Raw genomic sequence first — 17,057 nt, forward strand, 5'->3', positions numbered from 1 at the left:
ATACAGGGTTATCGTTACCATCTTTCAAATTCCATATATATGCATTAGTATACTGTATTGGTGTTTTTCTTTCTGGCTTACTTCACTCTGTATACTGGGCTCCAGTTCCATCCATCTCAATAGAACTGATTCAAATGTATTCTTTTTAATGGCTGAGTAATATTCCATTGTGTATATGTACCACAGCTTCCTTATCCATTCGTCTGCTGATGGACATCTAGGTTGCTTCCATGTCCTGGCTATTGTAAACAGTGCTGCGATGAACACTGGGGTACACGCGACTCGTTCCATTCTGGTTTCCTCGGTGTGTATGCCCAGCAGTGGGATTGCTGGGTCATATGGCAGTTCTATTCCCAGTTTTTTAAGGAATCTCCACACTGTTCTCCATAGTGGCTGTACTAGTTTGCATTCCCACCAACTGTGTAAGAGGGTTCCCTTTTCTCCACACCCTCTCCAGCATTGATTGCTTGTCGACTTTTGGATAGCCATTCTGACTGGTGTGAAATGGTACCTCATTGTGGTTTTGATTTGCATTTCTCTGAAAATGAGTGATGTTGAGCATCTTTTCATGTGTTTGTTAGCCATCTGTATGTCTTCTTTGGAGAAATGTCTGTTGGGTTCTTTGGCCCATTTTTTGATTGGGTCGTATATTTTTCTGGAACTGAGCTGCAGGAGTTGCTTGTATATTTTTGAGATTCATTGTTTGTCTGTTGCTTCGTTTGCTGTTATTTTCTCCCATTCTGAAGGCTGTCTTTTCACCCTTTTTATAGTTTCCCTGGTGGTGCAAAAGCTTTTAATTTTCATTAGGTCCCATTTGTTTATTTTTGCTTTTATTTCCAATATTCTGGGAGGTGGGTCGTGGAGGATCCTGCTGTGATTTACGTCGGAGAGTGTTTTGCCTATGTTTTCCTCTAGGAGTTTTATAGTTTCTGGTCTTACGTTTAGATCTGTAATCCGTTTTGAGTTTATTTTTGTGTATGGTGTTAGAAAGTGTTCTAGTTTCATTCTTTTACAAGTGGTTGACCAGTTTTCCCAGCACCACTTGTTAAAGAGATTATCTTTTCTCCATTGTATATTCTTGCCTCCTTTGTCGACGATAAGGTGTCCATAGGTGCATGGATGTATCTCTGGGCTTTCTATTTTGTTCCACTGATCTATATTTCTATCTTTGTGCCAGTACCATACTGTCTTGATGACTGTGGCTTTGTAGTAGAGCCTGAAGTCAGGCATGTTGATTCCTCCAGTTCCATTCTTCTTTCTCAAGATTGCTTTGGCTATTCGAGGTTTCTTATATTTCCATACCAATTGTGAAATGATTTGTTCTAGTTCTGTGAAAAATACCGTTGGTAGCTTGATAAGGATTGCATTGAATCTATAGATTGCTTTGGGTCGTATACTCATTGTCACTCTATTAATTCTTCCAATCCATGAACATGGTATATTTCTCCATCTGTTTGTGTCCTCTTTGATTTCTTTCATCAGTGTTTTATAGTGTTCTATATATAAGTCTTTTGTTTCTTTAGGTAGATATATTCCTAAGTATTTTATTCTTTTTGTTGCCATGGTGAATGGTATTGTTTCCTTCATTTCTCTTTCTGTTTTCTCATTATCGGTGTATAGGAATGCAAGGGATTTCTGTGTGTTAATTTTATATCCTGCAACTTTACTATATTCATTGATTGCTGCTGCTGCTGCTGCTGCTAAGTCGCTTCAGTCGTGGCCGACTCTGTGCGACCCCATAGACGGAAGCCCACCAGGCTCCCCCGTCCCTGGGATTCTCCAGGCAAGAACACTGGAGTGGGTTGCCATTTCCTTCTCCGATGCATGAAAGTGAAAAGGGAAAGTGAAGTCGCTCAGTCGTGTCCGACTCTCAGCGACCCCATGGACTGCAGCCTACCAGGCTCCTCTGTCCGTGGGATTCTCCAGGCAAGAGTACTGGAGTGGGGTGCCATTGCCTTCTCCGATTCATTGATTAGCTCTAGTAATTTTCTGGTAGAATCTTTCGGGTTTTCTATGTATAGAGGATCATGTCATCTGCAAACAGTGAGAGTTTTACTTCTTCTTTTCCTATCTGGATTCCTTTTATTTCTTTTTCAGCTCTGATTGCTGTGGCCAAAACTTCCAAAACTATGTTGAATAGTAGTGGTGAAAGTGGGTACCCTTGCCTTGTTCCTGACTTGAGGGGAAATGCTTTCAATTTTTCACCATTGAGGATAATGTTTGCTGTGGGTTTGTCATATATAGCTTTTATTATGTTGAGGTGTGTTCCTTGTATTCCTGCTTTCTGGAGGGTTTTTATCATAAATGGATGTTGGATTTTGTCAAAGGCGTTTTCTGCATCTATTGAGATAATCGTATGATTTTTATCTTTCAATTTGTTAATGTGGTGTATTGCATTGATTGATTTGCGGGTATTAAAGAAACCTTGCATTCCTGGGATAAAGCCCACTTGGTCATGATGTATGATCTTTTTAATATGATGTTGGATTCTGTTTGCTAGAATTTTATTAAGGATTTTTGCCTCTATGTTCATCGGTGATATTGGCCTGCAGTTTTCCTTTTTTGTGGCATCTTTGTCTGGTTTTGGAATTAGGGTGATGGTGGGGCCTAATTTTAAATTCAGTCTGGTTTTGAGTGAAAGCTAAATTCACCCTTGTTTGCTCATTGATGGGACCAATCTACTCCAGGCTGCCACTTTCTAAAAAATAAATCCTATTGCTATAAATGCAAACTTCAACGAAGATGTTTGTTAGAAGAAATTGATAAATACTCTAGACACCTAACAAGAAACCAGAAAGTTAGCAAGAGCATTCACTTTCAGGAGAGTTCGGGCCAATAGAGCAGTCACTGAGAGAAAAGATTCTTGAGTTGAAGGGAAGTGATCCCTTTGTGTCCTGGGATATGCTGCTAACTCAGTGGGGTGGGAAAGCAGCTGCCCACTCTTAACAGACGGGATTCTCAGGTGGGGCTAGTGGTAAAGAACCTGCCTGCTAATGTAGGACAGGCAAGAGACACGGTTTTGATCCCTGGGTCAGGAAGATTCCCTGGAGGAAGAAATGGCAACCCACTCCAGTATTCTTGCCTGGGAAATTCCAGGAACAGAGGAGGCTGGAGGGCTACAGTCCATAGGATCACAAAGAGTCAGACACGACTGAAACAACTTAGCACAGCACACATTCTAACAGACAGGCTGCTCTTGCCTCCAGATGGTGTCTGGTGTCCTGAAACACATAAGCACTCAGGGAGCCTTTAGAAGGGCCCAGCCATCACTTCTGCTATTGCTCAGTGCATAGAAATGGTTTTGTTGAAAAAAGGTAGGACTCTAGGAATAAAGTCAGGTCACAGAGAAAAAGAGGAGTATGCAATGGGACAATGGCAGGATAAAAACAATAGGTTTCTCCTACCTACAAAATGCAAAGCAATAGCTTACTTGCCTTGATAAAGCGTTGTTGTTTTTTTTTTTTAATTTTAACTTTGGTCCAATAATTTTTTTGAATGTACCTCTTCTACAGGGATGTTACCTTGAATGATTACGATGAAAGAAAGTATCATAATATGTGTGAAATGCCTGGCACAGTATTAGTCAGTGAACTGTACCTGTTATATACTTCTGTTAGCATGGCAAAATTCATCCCTGACCTCAAGGCAGTTACGTTTTGTGAGATTTTTTGGTTTCATCATATTTAAAATGAAGGAATTTGACACATTTCTATTTCCCCCACAGAATGTCAGGCCCCACAGCAACCAGAAAATAGATTTCCTTAAAGCCTTTGCTGAATCTCACACACCAAGTATCATTAAGCACTGTAGTTTGAGGATTGTGTGGGGGTGTGGGGAAGATACGCTTTCATAAGTAGCTGTTCCTGTTTTGTATCTTTTATCTTAACATGAACAGATGCTCAGTGGCTTGTTGTCACACCCATTTGACCCTCCACCCAGGTAGGACCAAGAGCTAAACTGAAGAGATGGATGCTACAGGGGTTCCCCAAGTCTCAGACTCACAAGACCCGGGTAGGAAGAGATGCTGAGGAAGTGAGGAGTTGGTTCAGGCCATCACTACCTGAGGGCCTGCCTGTCTCTCTTTCCTCAAGCTCAGCGTCTATGTCACTGAACACAATGCTTATGTTCACTGGGGATCATCATGATCCCTGACCTATGACCTTGAACTTAAGCATGCTCTGTTTTCGGAATACAACCACAGGTCAATGGCACGAGGAAAACTCAAAGGGATGGATCAAACAGTGTGCCACAAACACTGCTCTGGAAACCTGGCCTGTTCAATATGTGGCTGAACTGAATGGACACAGAACGAGAGCACAAGGCTGTCAAATCTTTCCTGAACAGAGAGGCAGCCCGTGTATTCAGTGGCTCAGTGGGAAAGAATCAGCCTGCAATGCAAGAGACACAGGAGATGCGGGTTTGATCCCTGGATCAGGAAGATCCTCTGGAAGAGGGCATGGCAGCCCATTCTGGTATTCTTGCCTGGAGAATCCCCATAGACAGAGGAGCCTGACGGGCTACAGTCCTGGGATCGCAAAGAGTCAGACAAGAATGACGTGACTGAGCACAAGCACACCATGTTTTCAAGGAGATACACATAAACTCTTTTAGTCATTTTGACAGCTTGGAAAGAGCGCTTGTGAGGCTACAATGAAATACATTGGTGAAAGTATGAAATGTAGTGTTTAGTAACATTTTAAAGAAAGAATCAAATAGAACAACCCAGACCCAGAGGAAGAATTTAGAAGGTAGGGATGTCAACCTTAAGTTTATTCTGAAACCAACATGCTGCCCAGTAAAGAGAAGAAATTGACATAACAACAGGATGCAGCAAAAGCATACTGAGTTGGGAGAGAAAATATTTTTAAAAATTATTTCTTCACTTAGTATTGTAGTCTGATTTGTATCCTACAGTTTTTAGGACACAGACTAAACTGGAAAAGACGCAGAGAAGAAGTTCATGACAGTCTACAGGTTTGACGTCCTTCACCTGGGGACAAGCCTTAAGATCTGTTTAAAGAGACGATGAGGTGATATGGTTTTTCCAGTAGTCATGTGTGCATGTGACAGTTGGACTATAAAGAAAGCGAGTGCCAAAGAATTGATGGTTTTGAACTGTGGTGTTGGAGAAGACTCTTGAGAGTCCCTTGGACTTCAAGGAGATCCAACCAGTCCATCCTAAAGGAAATCAGTCCTGAATATTCACTGGAAGGACTGATGCTGAAGCTGAAACTCCAATACTTTGGCCACCTGCTGGAAAGAACTGACTCATTTGAAAAGACCCTGATGCTGGGAAAGATTGAAGGCGGGAGGAGGAGGGGACGACAGAGCATGAGATGGTTGGATGTCATCGCCGACCCAGTGGACGTGAGTTTGAGTGAACTCCAGGAGTTGGTGATGGACAGGGAGGACTGGTGTGCTACAGTCCATGGGGTTGCAAAGAGTCAGACATGACTGAGCGACTGAAATGAACTGAACTGAGGTGACTTTATGACAGCCCAACAGATATGAAGACCTGCTGGCAAAGTATTTCTCCCATGAATATTTTTGTGCACAGAAGAATGAACAGTGGGAACTCAGCTTAGACAGTTTTTGGATAAGATAGGTCAGTGGTATCGGTACGTGTGTAGACAACCTAAGAGTGGCTGCTGAGGGCTTGGGTGCTGTCAGTGGTGGTGTTACAAACGGTCATGGCCTAGGCACCTGGAAGGCAGGGGCCGCCAAGATTCCGTGAACCCCTCCCCCTACCAGTTCTGTTATGGCAACTCCGGATGGTTACCTAGCACGCTGGGTACCCCCCCCCCTTCACTCCTGTCTGGGTCTCAGCCCCGCACAGGACCTTTGGCTCTGAGCTCTGGCATCTTCATCTTCTTTTTGCGGTTGAGAACCCTCTAGTTGTTCTCAACAGTAAGTTAGGAATTCCAGTTTTTGTCATCCCTCAGTGCTGATTAAGCCTATGTGATCTTATTTGTCTTTAACCCCCCCATATATTGGGTGTCTCCTTCCCACCTTGGCTTCTACCCGTTCTACCACATGTCACCATGGCAGTATGTGTTCCCCCTTTATCTGATGTGAGGGCAGAACGTACCCTCACGGAAGTCAACCAGGAGCTTCGGTTGCAGCTGGCAAAGTGCAAGCAGGACTTCAGAGACCTCACAGAGAAATTCCTCGTATCCGAAGCTACTGCTTACTCCCTGGCCAACCAGCTGCAGAAATACAGTAAGTCCTCGGGGTCATGGTCACCAAAGCAATGAATGATCACGGCCTTCCCTCTAAGAAAGTATAAGTCTCCAGGATTGGTCTCCTTTTCCCTTTGTCATTTTGAATTCCATTCTGACCACAATCCAGGAAAGGTAGGAGTGGCTCTTTTGCCTTCAGTTCCCTGAGGCTGGGAAGACTGAGGCACAAGGAGTGGAGGCACTTTTCCAAGTTTGCAGTGATGTCTAGGGTGAGATTGGAGTGAAAATACCAGACAGTGATTCCTGGTGCAGGCACAGGAGTGCCTGTGTGTCTCAGAAGCAAACTAAGCTGTGTTGACTGGAATCTTTTCTGTTCCGTATCTGACCCTGCATGCCTCTTGGCTAAACCCCTGCAACTAATGATCTCCATCCGTTCAAGGTTCCCTGATGCTCCACTGGCAACGCCCTGGGCTAGGTACACTGGGGTAAGGTGTGGTTAGACATTGTGAGAAGAGGGGGGATATGATTTAAAGGAGATTAAGGATGAGTCGGCTTCTCATTGAAACCATGGTCTGTGTGATGCCGTCAAGACAGAGACTCCCTGGTGAGAAGGAAGCCATGCTTTCTGAGTGTACAAGTTCTCCTTCTGAGTCCAAGAAAGCCATGTGACCCTCTGGCAAGAATGAAGGTGTTTCTGGTGAAATCAGACAATCTGCACTTTCCCCTCTCTCCCCACTTGAGCTGGTGCAACTTTGGTGATGCAGGTTGACCAGGAGTCCGGGGGACCCTGAGTGTGTGCTATAAGCTGTGTGACCAACATGAGGATGATGGTAAGTGGGGGGAGATCACCAGCCACAGTAAAAACCCAGGCAGAGTGTGAGGAGGCCCTCTGCACCCACAGTCAGCCTGGCAATGGGAATCATTTTTGCCTGTTCAGTAAGAGGGGCCTGGAGTAAGGAAAAGAAGTCATGTCCAGGGTACATGCACAACAAGGGGATGAGAGGAATCTTGACAACTTGTGTCTGTGTCACTTTACTACAATCATTTTCAATGAAGCAATGAGGGAGTTAATGAAAAATGATTGACACAGAGACAAGAAAGAAGGAAAGCCTACTATTTAAGAAAGTGAAATGATGAGCTTTGGGCAAAGGACAAACTCAGTATTATTTATACCGCTCCTTATGATAGTCACAAAATTCTAAGAAAGAAATTGTGAGGCTGGTGAAGAAGAGATGTCTCACCAGGACCCTGGTGTGGAGGTCACCACAGCACAGTGTGAAAGACATGGACTCTGGGCCAGGTTTCCTGGGCTCACATCCCTGTTGGGAACCTTTCTGTGTCTCTGGTTCCTCCTCTGTGTGTGTGGTGTTGTAATAGTAACTAGGGTTTTCGTTGTAGTGCATACTGAGTAAATCTGACAAAGCCCTGACAATAGTGCCTACTCAGTGTAAATACACGTAGTTCATAGTTCTACTGTTCCTAATAACACAGACTTTCTCAGTGTTTGGGCATATCTCTTTCACGTCCTTATGATTTCATGTATTCTATTTCACACAAGTATGTCCAGGTGAGTTTTACACCTTGAGACGCGTGTTCATTATTGAAATCCCAGCAGAAGGGAACCATCAGTCCTATAGTCCTAGGAGCCTTCCCAACCACACAGGGATCGCCAGCCCAGGCCCCTGCTCAGTGTCTCACCTCAGAGGCTGCAGGTCTTGGTTCAGTGGCCCAGGATTCAGGGTCATTCTCAGGGGATGTGAATTCTGACTTTGTCAAATGGCAGTTCATCTTGTCTAGTTACTTTCTGTGTCTTGGAGCTTCTCTTTCTTCAGCTCTAAAATGGGGAGTCACCTCGGTTCAGATGCTAAGGAATCAGATGTGGCAATCTCTCCATAGAGACTGGAAAAAGAGTTACCTCCACCACTAAGGTGGTCTGTCCTCCTCCCTTGAAGACAGTGACCACAGCAGCAAGGCCAGCTTTCCCTGAGGCTGTGTCTCTCTTTCCTCAGAGTGTGGAGCATATAACGACATTGTTGAATCCGTGCTGGGGGAGAAGCTGCCATTTGAGGTGCCGAGGCCGGCAGAGAAGCCAACACTTGATGAAAGGCTGAGGTAAGGAGGGCAGGAATGTTCATGGCAGGCACAGGGCACAGTCTTATCAAATAGGTGGAGAATACCAGTTGGTGAATTATGGACTCCAGTTGTTATTCAGGAAGGAATTTACTTTGCTTTTCAATCAACTATTGCCTTGAATCTCATCATGAAATTCACTACATTCAAGTGAACCAGTGGCACTTGGCTCATTCACAATGTTGTGCCATCGGTACCCTATTTGCCTTTAAACCACACCCCCCTCCTGCCTGACTCCATCCTGGAATGCTTTCTTCACCCTGTCATGCTTCTGTTCTTTCCAACTCACCCCGGATATACTTGTCCACACTCTATATCTGGCTGTGTGTCATTCACTGGACAGTACTTTGTGTTGCCAGATTAAAAATACAGAAACTACTTTGTGTATTTTTTAATGCAAATGGGCATGGCCGAGTGAGGAACTGGAGAGACATCGTCATGATGCAGATTTAGGAAGACATTGATGCATGCATGTGCACTCAGTAGTGACTCTTTATGACCCATGGACTGTAGCCCACCAGGCTCCTCTGTCCATGAAGTTTCCAGGCAAGAATATTGGAGTGGATTGCCATTTCCTTCTCCAGGGAATGTTCCTGACTTAGGGACCAAAGCTGCACCTCTTGTGTTTCCTGAATTGTCAGTCAGGTTCTTTAGCAGCTGAGCCACCAGGGAAGACAGTAGGATATCTTTACAGAAGGACAAGATGAATGGAATGTCACGGAATCTTACAGGAGTACTTTCTGATAGAGAAGAAACCTTTGTTTACCTTCTTTCTCTTTGACATAGGCCAGTCATCAGATATGGAGTAGGAAATGGCAACCCACTCCAGTATTCTTGCCAGGATAATGCAATGGGCAGAGGAGACTGGTACACTATAGGGGTCGCAAGAGTCGGACACGACTGAGTGCCTGAGCCAGTCATCAGATATGTGCCAGAATTCGGTTTAAAGGTCTCCTTGGGGTTGTTCTCACAGAAATCCCTAAGTGTCTTTCATCTAACTTTTTGCCTTTTACAACTGTGTCTTCTGTTCCACCTAGGACTTGTGAGATCCTAATTCGAAGTCAGGCACGAGAGCTGACCCAGTTACGGCAGACACTACAGGATGGGAAAGATGACTCCGTCCTGCTCAGGCAGCACCTCAAGGACCTCCTCACCCACAATGACCTGGACAAGCACCAGGGGCAGGGCTTCCGAGAGAGCCTGTCTGAGGGATACCGCCTGGCAGAGCGCCTTGCCTGCAAGCTCAGCCCAGGTGAGGGGGCCACAGACCCTGAGAGCACTGATCCTTTCCTAGGTCCCCAGTTGGTGAGATGAACAGCTCCAGTACGAATGTTGATCAGCTTTCCTGGTTCGTGTCCTCTTTGGGGCTTTGTAGGAGCAGGATTGTCTAAGTAAGAGGACAATGGAGAAATGCACAGGGTGGAGGTCATTATATCCCACTTGTCGGCTTCCTCCCTGATGGACCATGGCCACTGAGGCAGGAGGAAACATCCAGCCAGCATTAAAGCACAAAAAGATGGAGGTGACAGGAGACAGCTTGTTAGAGTGAATAGAGCCCTAGAGGAAGCTTGGAAGTTCCCAGGTTCCAGGCTGAGTGCTGTGTTTATCAATATGTGAGAACGATTGCTTTTCCTTATGTTAGTAACTCTTCTCATCTGTAAACTGGGTGAAATAATCTATTGCTAGTAGCTATAGTGATGAAATTTGGGAATATTTACAAATACACTGCAGAAAAAAGAAAGCCCTTCACTTTGTGGTGTTGGATAAGGTACGTGATGGAGTTGGTCTTGGTGTTGGGCAGATGGAGCACTTTCCATAGAGAGGCTTTCCCAGATAATACACAAAAGCCACCTTGAAGAGCCAGGATGTTGCCAGATGGAGGGCTGTGGGACATGGTTGTTCTCCTTAGAGAAAGGAGGGCATCTTGTGAGACCTGAGAAGGTCTATAGACGCCGTGTCTTTGGCAGAATTTGTGTCAGGATGGATGATACATTTGTAGAAGTGGAGATGGAAGGTGGACAATGTGAGGTGATATCAGGAAGAAAAGACCATTTAAATGATTGCCCAATTTCAAGCAGAAGGTGTCCTGAGGATGATCTACCAGTTTAGAAACACACTGCCTGTTGGATCAGAAGTCCATGCTTGGGCAGTTGTTTAAAGACAATGCATTAAAACTTCCATACAGTACTAATTCGTACATAGATATTTATGACTCTGTGACCATATGAGTCCCTGTGTTTGTGATGGGGGAAGTGACTAGAAGCTGACTGGATATTTCTGATTTTGTTTGCAGAAATTTGTGAAGACGAAGAGGCTGAACAAGCACAAGAAACACTAACCCCCAGGTAACAATTAACTATCAGTCCAGTTCAGCCACTCAGTCATGTCCGACTCTTTGTGATCTCATGGACTGAGCACACCAGGCCTCCCTGTCCATCACCAACTCCTCGAGTTTACTCAAATTCATGTCCACTGAGTTGGTGATACCATCCAACCCTCTCACCCTCTGTCATCCCCTTCTCTTTCTGCCTTCAATCTTTCCCAGCATCAAGGTCTATTCAAATGAGTCAGATCTTTGCATCATGTGGCCAAAATATTGGCGTTTCAGCTTCAAAATCAGTCCTCCCAATGAATATTCAGGACTGATTTCCTTTGGGATGGACTGGTTGGATCTCCTTGCCGGCCAAGGGACTCTCAAGCGTCTTCTGCACCACCACCGTTCAACAGCATCAATTCTTCGGCACTCAGCTCTCTTTATAATCCAACTCTCACATCCATACATGACTACTGGAAAAACCATAGCCTCGAGTAGATGGACCTTTGTTGGCAAAGTCATGTCTCTGCTTTTTAATATGCTATCTAGGTTGGTCATAACTTTTCTTCCAAGGAGTAAGCGCCTTTTAATTTCATGGCTGCAGTCACCATCTGCACTGATTTTAGAGCCCCAAATCTAAGTCTGCCCCTGGTGCCACTGTCTCCCCATCTATTTGCCATGAAGTGATGGGACCATACGCCTTCGCCTTAGCTTTCTGAATGTTGAGTTTTAGCCAACTTACTCACTCTCCTCTTTCACTTTCATCAAGAGGCACTTCAGTTCTTCTTCACTTTCTGCCATAAGGGTGGTGTCTTCTGCATATCTGAGGTTATTGATATTTCTCCTGGCAATCTTCATTCCAGCTTGTGCTTCAACCAGCCCAGCATTTCTCATGACGTACTCTGCATATAAGTTAAATAAGCAGGGTGACAATATACAGCCTTGATGTACTCCTTTTCCTGTTTGGAACCAGTCCGTTGTTCCATGTCCAGTTCTAACTGTTGCTTCCTGACCTGCATACAGATTTCTGAAGAGGCCTGTCAGGTGGTCTGGTATTCCCATCTCTTTCAAAATTTTCCACAGTTTGTGGTGAGGCACACAGTCAAAGACTTTGGCATAGTTAATAAAGCATAGGTAGATATTTTCCTGGCACTCTCTGCTTTTTCGATGATCCAACAAACTTTGGCAATTTGGTTTCTGGTTCCTCTGCCTTTTCTAAAACCAGCTTGAACATCTAGAAGTTCACGGTTCATGTATTCTTGCAGCCTGACTACGAGAATTTTGAGCATTACTTTACTAGCGTGTGAGATGAGTGCGATTGTGCAGTAGTTTGAGCATTCTTTGGCATTGCCTTTCTTTGGGATTGGAATCAGACCTGACCTTTTCCGGTCCTGTGGCCACTGCTGAGTTTTCCAAATTTGCTGGCATATTGAGTGCAGCACTTTGACAGCATTATCTTTTAGAATTTGAAATAGCTCACCTGGAATTCCATCACCTCCACCAGCTTTGTTTGTAGTGATGCTTCCTGAGGCCCACTTGACGTCACATTCCAGGATGTCTGGCTCTAGGTGAGTGATCACACCATCTTGGTTATCTGGATCATGAAAATTTTTTTGTATAATTCTTCCGTGTATTATTGCCACCTCTTCTTAATATCTTCTGCTCTGTGAGGTCAATACAATTTCTGCCCTTTATTGAGCCCATCTTTGCATGAAAGATTCCCTTGCTACCTCTCATTTTCTTGAAGAGATCTCTGGCCTTTGCCATTCTATTGTTTTCCTCTCTTTCTTTGCACTGTTCATTGAGAAAAGTGTTCTTATCACCCCTTGCTATTCTCGGGAACTCTGCATTCAAATGGGAATATCTTTCCTGTTCTCTTTTGCTTTTTGATTCTCTTCTTTTCACAGCTATTTGTAATGCCTCCTCAGACAGCCATTTGGGTTTTTTACATTTCTTTTTCTTGGGGATGGTCTTGATCCCTGTCTCCTGTACAATGTCACAAACCTCTGTCCATAGTTCATCAGGCACTCTATCAGATCTAGTCCCTTAAACCTCTTTCTCACCTCCACTGTATAATCATAAGGGAGTTGATTTAGGTCATAGCTGAATGGTCTAATGGTTTTCCCTACTTGCTTCAATTTAAGTCTGAATTTGGCAATAAGGAGTTCATGATCTGAGCCACAGTCAGCTCCCGATCTTCTTTTTGCTGACTCGATAGAACTTCTCCACCTTTGGCTACAAAGAATATCAGTTCAGTTCAGTTCAGTTGCTCAGTAGTGTCCGACTCTTTGGGACCCCATGAACCGCAGCACGCCAGGCTTCCCTGTCCATCACCAACTCCCAGAGTCTGATTTTGGTGTTGCCCATCTGGTGATGTCCATGTGTAGAGTGTTCTCTTGCGTTGTTGGAAGAGGGTGTTGCTATAACCAGTGTGTTCCCTTGGCAAAACTCGATTAGCCTTTGCCCTGCTTCATTCTGTACTCCAAGGCTAAATTTGCCTGTTAACTGCACGTGTTTCTTGACTTCCTACTTTTGCATTCCCGTCCCCTGTAATGGAAAGAACATCTTTTATGGGTATTAGTTCTAGAAGGTCTTGTAGGTCTTCATAGAACCTTTCAATTTCAGCTTCTTCAGCATTACTGGTCGGGGCATAGACTTGGATAACAGTGATATTTAATGATTTGCCTTGGATAGGAACAGAGATCATTCTGTCGTTTTTGAGATTGCATCCAAGTACTAGCTTTTGGACTCTTTTGTTAACTATGATGGCTACTCCACTTCTTCTAAGGGATTCGTGCCCACAGTAGTACATATAATAGTCATCTGAGTTAAATTCACCCATTCTAGTCCATTTTAGGACGCTGATTCCTAAAATGTTGGCATTCACTCTTGGCATCTCCTGTTTGACCACTTCCAATTTGCCTTGAAACACGGACCTAACATTCCAGGTTCCTATGCAATATTCTTCTTACAGCATCAGACCTTGCTTCCCATCACCAGTCACATCCACAACTGGGTGTTGTTTTTGCATTGACTCCATCTCTTCATTCTTTCGGAACTTATTTCTCCACTGATCTCCAGGAGCATATAGGGCACCTACCCACCTGGGGAATTCATCTTCCAGTGTCCTATCTTTTTGCCTTTTCATAGTGTTCATGGGGTTCTCAAGGCAAAAATACTGAAGTGGTTTACCATTCCCTTCTCCAGTGGAGCACATTTTGTCAGAACTCTCCACCCTGACCCTACACGGCATGGCTCATAGTTTCATTGAGTTAGACAAGACTGTAGTCCATGTGGTTAGATTGGTTAGTTTTCTGTGATTGTGGTTTTCAGTCTTTCTATCAGGAGCTGGTAACGTGTAGGGAAAATGTGGACAGGGTCACAAAAGAACAATAAGTACCTCAAGAGAGTCACATGCCAGATGTAAGTATAAGCACAACTGCAGCTGGGATTCATTTACTTCGCTCCACCCACATGGAAATGTCCCTGTAACTTGGTTGTCTGCTGTCTCTGTGCTACGTGTATGTATGACCCAAGGTGAATGCAGCACCCTTAGGATTTCCTTTCCACACAGAGAGTATCTGTTCTCTTCTAAAGGAAGGCCAAGTGAGATAAATATCTATTTCTACACAGGTGTTTTAGAGCCTTGCAAGGAAGGTAACTAGCAACAGAATTAGTAGAGAAGCAATTAGAAAAATGAAACCGCAGGACAACTGTGCAAAACAAAATTGGTTTTCCTTGACAATAGTAAGTGAAAGCGGCCTTGCAGGCCTTTGTGTTCCTAAAGAGAAGGTAGAACATCTCCGAGAGTCTATCAGGCTTTAATATCTGTATTCGGTTCACTGTGCATGCTCAGTTGCTCAGTTGTCTCTGAATGTTTGTGACCCCACGGCCTGGAGCATGCCAGGCTCCTCTGTCCATTGCTTTTTCCCATGGAGAAGACTGGAGTGGGTTGCCATTTCCTTCTCCAAGGGATATTCCTGGCCCAGGGTTCGAAGCCGCATCTCTGCATTGGCAGGCCTCTTTACCACTGAGCCACCGGGGAAGCCCTTATTCACTTGACTGCTGCTGCTGCTGCTAAGTCGCTTCAGTCGTGCCCGACTCTGTGCGACCCCATAGACGGCAGGCCACCAGGCTCCGCCGTTCCTGGGATTCTCCAGGCAAGAACACTGGAGTGGGTTGCCATTTCCTTCTCCAGTGCATGAAAGGGAAAAGTGAAAGTGAAGTCGCTCAGTCGTGTCCGACTCTTAGCGACCCCATAGACTGTAGCCAACCAGGCCCCTCCGTCCATGAGATTTTCCAGGCAAGGGTACTGGAGTGGGGTGCCATTGCCTTCTCCGATTCACTTGACTACTTCACCTTATATTCAACATGGATTAGGACCCGGGGGAAGCACTTGGTGCGAAGTTCGTTTGTGCTTCCTGTTCCTGAAAGTCCCATCCTGGGATGGTTGAATCTCCTTCCTCATCAGAGGTTTGTGGCCGGAATGTAGGGTACCTGCTTGTCTCCCTCTGCCATCCCCAGACTGACACACTCCACTTCATATGAGAGAGGACAGCTCCTTCTGTCTGTAAGGGGCCTGCTCTTTTACTCTCTGTGACCACTCCCCATGCCTCCTGTCAAAAGCAGCCAGAATGGCTTGGGGTCAGATCTTCTCCATTTAATTTTCTCTCATTCCTTTCCCATCTGGCACAGCATGGAGCTGCAGGAGGCTGAAAAGAAGGAAGTGCCTGAAGAATCCAAGGATGAATGTGCCTTGATGCCTTCAATTTTCCAAGGAAGTTCTGACAGCCCCCAGCCTCGCAGTGATGATACATTGAAATTTAATGAACTGGAAGTAGACCTTGGTCCAGATGGAGCCGCTGGTTGCTCTCATGCTAAAGAAGATGAAATTCCAAGCAATATCTCAGGTAGCCCCCATATTATTTCTCCTCACAAGCCGAGTAGACCAAGGAAGGTCATCTCTAAGGACAGGTTGTATAGACACATCTTAGCTGAAACCAGGGAAACGGGACTATTATGGAACACAGACATCAGGTGGGTCAGGGAGCTCTCATTCATTTTTTGGCTCCGGGCTTGTCTCTGTCACCCTGACCCCAGTATCAGGCATTTGACACAAAGCACTTGTGACAACTCTCAACCACCTCAGCTGGAAATCCACAGGAGGTGTCTGTCAGAACTCGTTTGGAGCCAGTGTGTTGTTCCCCGCAATGAGTTAAATTTTTGTCAATGTTCGTGGCCTCTCCAGAAGTGATGACAGACTTGCCTCTTTATAAGGAGAGGTGATTTCCATCATGTGTTTTACTGCGCTCAGCCCCAGTCTCCCTTTTCTCGATGTTGGCAGGTCTTAGCTAAGATGGTATCTGACACCAAGACAGACACAACTGTCCCATTGCCTTGCTTGGATGTTTCCATGAAGTAAGGCTGGGCTCTGGCAGTTCCTCCAGCTTCAAATGGTCATGGTTTCTGTGTAGCACCAAAGATTCTTTTTGATTTGAAGGTTAATAGATTTCACTGGGCTTCCCTGGTGGCTCAGATGGTAAAGAATCTGCCCGCAATGCAGGAGACCCAGGTTCAATCCCTGTATCATGAAGATCCTCTGGACAAGAGAATGGCACCCACTCTAGTATTCTTGGGTGGAGAATTCAATGGACAGAGAGGAGCCTGGTGGGCTATAGTCCATGCGGTCACAAAGAGACCGCCACTACTGAGCGGCTAACGCTTTCACAATTCACCCATCACTCTAGTCTCAAGTATAAATTCCTCTAAACCATCAACAACCACATAGTCTGATGGGACCAAGCAGCACTATAGAAATAATTCTAGAAAATAACTCAGCTCATTTTCTAGCATCTCTGTGGAAAATACATTTTTAAGTGCTTCTACAGACTCAGAACGAAGGCTGTTGGGAGAGATACCAGATCAATCAGCAAATTTCCTCGATGGGTCTGGAAGCAGTCCAGTCTAATTCTCATACGACTTAAGTGTCCTAGAATATCTTTGCTAAAGAATTATGTTCTTACAATTAGAATATTAAGGTCCCTGTTGTATATGTGTTTCCTGAGTAGATATGTGTGAGATCTGATTTGCTTCTTATGACCTGCTGTCTCTGAATTTCCTACTAGACAATGAAAACGATCACAAGCAAGTGAGTGGACAAGAGCTCTCATTTCCCAGGTAATTTGAAAATCTGTGGGCTGTGAATGTCAGTGGTGACAGCAGGAGACCTCAGATCCAGAGAAAAATAGAAAGTACTCTATGTAACTCTTTCATCTATTCATGCAGCAGCACGTATCTCTTTAGTAGTGTTGTCTATTTATGTTTCACAAGTTTGTGCGTTTCAGTTTTTCAATCCTTCAAGTTTAGTAATGTACAGTGAGTTGTCCCAGGTGAAATAACTAAACCTGGGAGTTCCTGTATTCGTGTGTTTTCTC

At 44.7% G+C, this 17,057-nt stretch overlaps 2 protein-coding genes and 2 long non-coding RNA genes across 4 annotated transcripts in view; 3 read left to right on the plus strand and 1 right to left on the minus strand.

The window, feature by feature from the left end:
* Positions 1–4,705, plus strand: part of LOC145504786 (uncharacterized) — a 21,800-nt gene extending 17,095 nt beyond the window's left edge. Inside the window, exon 7 of the long non-coding RNA XR_014052483.1 lies at positions 4,202–4,705. This is a non-coding gene — a long non-coding RNA (uncharacterized LOC145504786). The remainder of the gene's footprint in view (positions 1–4,201) is intronic.
* LOC145504749 (NBPF family member NBPF19-like) overlaps positions 1–17,057 on the plus strand; it is a 251,607-nt gene that overhangs the window by 104,658 nt on the left and 129,892 nt on the right. The window contains exon 58 of the mRNA XM_081486056.1: positions 16,749–16,800. Coding sequence (XP_081342182.1) covers positions 16,749–16,800 — 52 coding nt within the window. The remainder of the gene's footprint in view (positions 1–16,748; positions 16,801–17,057) is intronic.
* Positions 1–17,057, minus strand: part of LOC145504771 (uncharacterized) — a 375,749-nt gene that overhangs the window by 28,547 nt on the left and 330,145 nt on the right. The window lies entirely within an intron of this gene.
* LOC145507834 (putative NBPF family member NBPF5) lies at positions 4,704–15,595 on the plus strand (the record flags this gene model as incomplete). Its single annotated transcript, XM_081495271.1, has 5 exons — positions 4,704–6,219; positions 8,189–8,291; positions 9,347–9,561; positions 10,603–10,654; positions 15,319–15,595. Coding segments are annotated over exons 1-5 (825 nt in total), but the record flags the coding sequence as incomplete, so codon positions are not given.

Source organism: Giraffa tippelskirchi, chromosome 5 (assembly GCF_054371585.1).
Source record: "Giraffa tippelskirchi isolate mGirTip1 chromosome 5, T2T-mGirTip1v1.2.pri, whole genome shotgun sequence".
NCBI classification, from domain to species: Eukaryota; Metazoa; Chordata; class Mammalia; order Artiodactyla; family Giraffidae; genus Giraffa; species Giraffa tippelskirchi.